This window comes from Schistosoma haematobium, chromosome 6 (genome assembly GCF_000699445.3).
Source record: "Schistosoma haematobium chromosome 6, whole genome shotgun sequence".
NCBI classification, from domain to species: domain Eukaryota; kingdom Metazoa; phylum Platyhelminthes; class Trematoda; order Strigeidida; family Schistosomatidae; genus Schistosoma; species Schistosoma haematobium.
In genome coordinates, this window is record NC_067201.1 from 12,898,501 (window position 1) to 12,902,409 (window position 3,909).

The following is a 3,909-nucleotide window of genomic DNA, read 5'->3' on the forward strand; positions in this document are numbered from 1 at the left end:
CATTTTGTTTTAGTACAACAAATTCTTAAACCCCATGCGATATTTTAAATATTAACATCAATGTTATTGCTTGTTACTCTTGGAAATTTCAAGTAAATGGTCACTTTCTCCTAACGGCGATGATGAGAAAGTAATGTAGCTTTATTTGCGAGGCACATGTCTATGTCCGAGGACTAGGATTACTAATTCGTTAATTTGATCGCATGTAGTAAAATGTTTTTCAAACATATGATCTACTAGGGATGTCACTGGGTCACTTTTCCTAAATCGTTTGCGGTCCTTCATAGTTGTCTCTGAACCCTGGTCGTTACAAATTCGTGAATATGAGAAATGTTCCTTGCCACTATATATGCAATCTAACATCATACTGAAGTATTGTGCGTAGCCTACATCCACTACCTTATTCTAGGTTGTAAAATGGTCTTGAAACAAAGTTTTTAAAGGCTTTTACCTTCGGAGTTAGTGATTTTATCCTATTCTTCCCACCAACTTGTTATGAACTTTGCATCAATATCAGTATTTGTGATGTAGATGTACGCTTAGTTCCTATTATACATATATTGGAGATGTTGCTCAAAGGAAAATCTAACTAATTCAGCGTACACGCTAGGTTCAGTTCATTTATCCTAATCTATTCCTGGAGTATTGACTATAGATTGTGATTTGTCTAGAAAATGACGCTATATCATTTAATTATTGGTCATACAGTTCATGAAAAAGGACTGGGAGTGTTTAGCTTACACTGATAATTTCTATCCAGGGCCATCAGAAGAAAGTTGACCTGACAGCAGTCTGTGTGTTCCGTGTCAATCCACATAAACATCAGTCTTCCTAATAGTTAGATTAACGACTCGGCGAAATGGCAGCTACTACCTAATGTAGTTAGTGTGGTCCGTCAGTTTGTATTGTGTATTCTTTTCCTAAAGTGATATGATGTATCATGAACAGGGTAGTCACTGATGTAATATCTCCGCCAGAGTCTTATGATCAGATCAACTAAAACCCTATCTAATTTATGGTTATCTACCACATTAAATTTTTACTTCTATGTTGCCCAATAGAAGAGATATGGCACTTCAAGTGTAATGTTGTTGGCGCCTGATTACATATTACTGATGAAACTGTTGTCGTTTCACATAAATATTCTATGGTTTCTCACTCAAAAGTATCTAAGGACCAAGAGGATGTCAGAGGACCTCGAGAACGTTTCTTTTAGGGTTTTCACATTCAGTTCTTGGTGAGGCTCACTTTATAATATCTCATGTTAGTGGATGAAACAAGTATGTTTCCGACACCTAGCATTCTACTTGTTAGTTGTAGAAGGACGCTGGTCATTCATTTGTATCCTCCAATCAAAGATGAACTTTTGTTTGTGTATGGATACGAAAATGCCTAAGTATTTCAGTTTAGCAGAGTACTCTGTGTGTCCTACATCTGTCAGCTCAAGGAGCTTTGTATGAACTATCAACAAAGCAGAGAGTTTCAAACGGTCTGCATTAATGACTGACGGTAACTGCTAATTTGTGATTCCATAGGACTAAGTGTAGAAGTGAATAACCCCCGGAAATAAATGGTGAAACGAGTTAGCTTAATTTCAATCTGATGACGGTAACCGGTATTTAAAAAGCTTCATAGCCCGAAATAGATTTTATGATTGTAAGTTAATCAGCATCTCAGCTTCATCGGTTAGGAACTTCAACCAACACCTCCGTTCGTTATTGCTTGGCAGCTGGCAAACGAAGTGAGAACTAGGTTCCGTCGCTTGTTTCATCATCTGTTACGATTTTCGTCTTGATAACCTCTCTATTATTACAGATATTTCAATGACTTAATATAAATTCGAGCCATTAAGGTCAGAGACTGTCAAGTGGGCGGTTGTGAGAAAATCCCCGTAACCATGCAATCAGCTGTTGTATAAGAGTCATCAAGATCCCTCCAGTCAAACTGTTTGCAACAAAAATACTCCCTGCATTTCAATTTACTAGTAATCCCAACGTTACCTCTTGCTTAACAAACAAGCTTAATATCACTTGGCAATTAAACATGTTTATAAAATCACCGCAATAAAATGACCAAACAGTGATACGGCACTCTAAAATGGGAATGAAATCGCTAAACGAAGATTTATTCAGGATCACGAAGGTTCCTTTGAGAGTTGGGTTCATAACTTCAATCTAGAAACACTGGATTCCGAAAACTTACTATCATAATTACGGCTATGGTCGATCCAAAATACAAGCCTTACTGAGAACAATTATTGGTAGAGACCAAAACAAAATAAGACAGTCAGGCATTTATCGTGTATTTCGATGCTAACTGTCCTTGTAAATAAAGTAAAAGCCAGTGCAATATCACTCCTTTGAACAGAAAATAAGTCTTCATTCGTGATAAAAGTCACAGATAGACTTCATGGGCATATAGGTGGGACACTTCAAAATCAATACACCTATGGATGACTTCGAGGTAAATTCAGAAGAAGACATTCCCTGTTATAAGCTAGGTCACGTATCTAACTGCTTACTAGCGGTCTGTCAATGTCTCAAGAAATTAATTCTCTCTATGACATCCATTTTTCATTCAAGATAATCCTTCAGGAGTTTAAATATAGCTTAATTGGTACCAAATATCTCAGGCAATCAGTCGAGTCAGATATAATATCACAGACTGAATTATTAGTAATTATTATCGATGTTTGCACAACAGCAGCTGTAACAGTTCTACTAACTCATTCCAGAGTAAGAGTCGGTTGAAATCTCAGTCACTTGATATGGGAAGGTTAAAAAACTATATGAATTCTCAGCTTAAATGACATTGGTTGCGGTAAAACAGATGGGAGGTGTTTAATCCAAATCATAGACGATCATATTGAAACAAATTACGATTAGTAATAATGGTACGTAGCCTTCTTGATTCTTCAGCCACTTTCATCTGTAAATAGGCATCAACAAGGTCCAGCTCTGAAACATAGCATAGTTGAAAAATCTTCAGGGTTTGGCAGTGGTGAATTATACTGTTCTAGAGCTGCGTTAAGGCCCGTGAAGAAGTCTGCGCATATTCGTGAAGCGCCATTAGCCTTTTTGATAACTACAATAGGTGCTACCCAAGCAGAATAAGAAACAGGCATGATAACTACTCGGATTGGAAAGCGACCAAGTTCTTTATAAACTTCGAACATTGCAGCATACGGCACTGATCTCTTTGGACGAAAAACAGGTTCAGCCTCAGGTTTCAACAGAATTGGTGCTTTCATAACAGAACGTTGACCCGATACAAGCTGGAAAATGGTTGAAACCTCCGTGACTATCAGCTTCGTATATGCTATTAACAGATAGCATACGTGTTCAGACGGGATGTCAGATAAATGCAGCTACTCAAATCAAACTAAATATATGTAGATAAGCTGGTGTTTAAAAACATACCCATATGAATGTCGAAATTTTGAAGGACATAATACTAAAAATCTGTTTGGATAAAAGTTGATAATTACCATAGGCAGAGAGAGGTTTATATGCTGTCCATATCAAGCGAATGTTGCAGCTGCTGATAAAAACTATAGCAAGAGAACGGATATTTCTGCTTAACTGTTCCATTGAAATTAAAATACTTAGTTCGTATCATCCTATAAAAATTCACATGGTAAAGCATAGCTTTCAGAACTAGATATCCGCTTCTCAAAACGATGCTATTCGCAACATGGACCGTAGTAACCTGCTGGCTAAGTATGAGATTAAGAATAACTCGAAGATTTTTAAACAAATCGGATCTAAGGTAATGAGAGGAACCTGTAGAGCCGAAGAGGAGCGTCCATGCTCCAACGCGTGTCGCTGTTGACATCGACGGGTTTTTACCAAACTCCTTATCACGTGAGGACTCACCACGACAGCGGGTACAGGGACTTCCCCTACTTTT

At 37.6% G+C, this 3,909-nt stretch overlaps 1 protein-coding gene across 1 annotated transcript; it reads right to left on the reverse strand.

The window, feature by feature from the left end:
• Positions 1–954: 954 nt before the first annotated feature.
• MS3_00000602 (uncharacterized protein) lies at positions 955–3,564 on the reverse strand. The gene is made up of 3 exons (XM_051208304.1): positions 3,488–3,564; positions 3,420–3,453; positions 955–3,381 (listed from the first exon to the last, which is right to left on the reverse strand). Exon 3 carries the CDS (start codon positions 3,248–3,250, stop codon positions 2,942–2,944), a length of 309 nt encoding a protein of 102 aa, XP_051065506.1. The 5' UTR covers positions 3,251–3,381; positions 3,420–3,453; positions 3,488–3,564; the 3' UTR covers positions 955–2,941.
• Between the last annotated feature and the right edge of the window lie 345 nt (positions 3,565–3,909).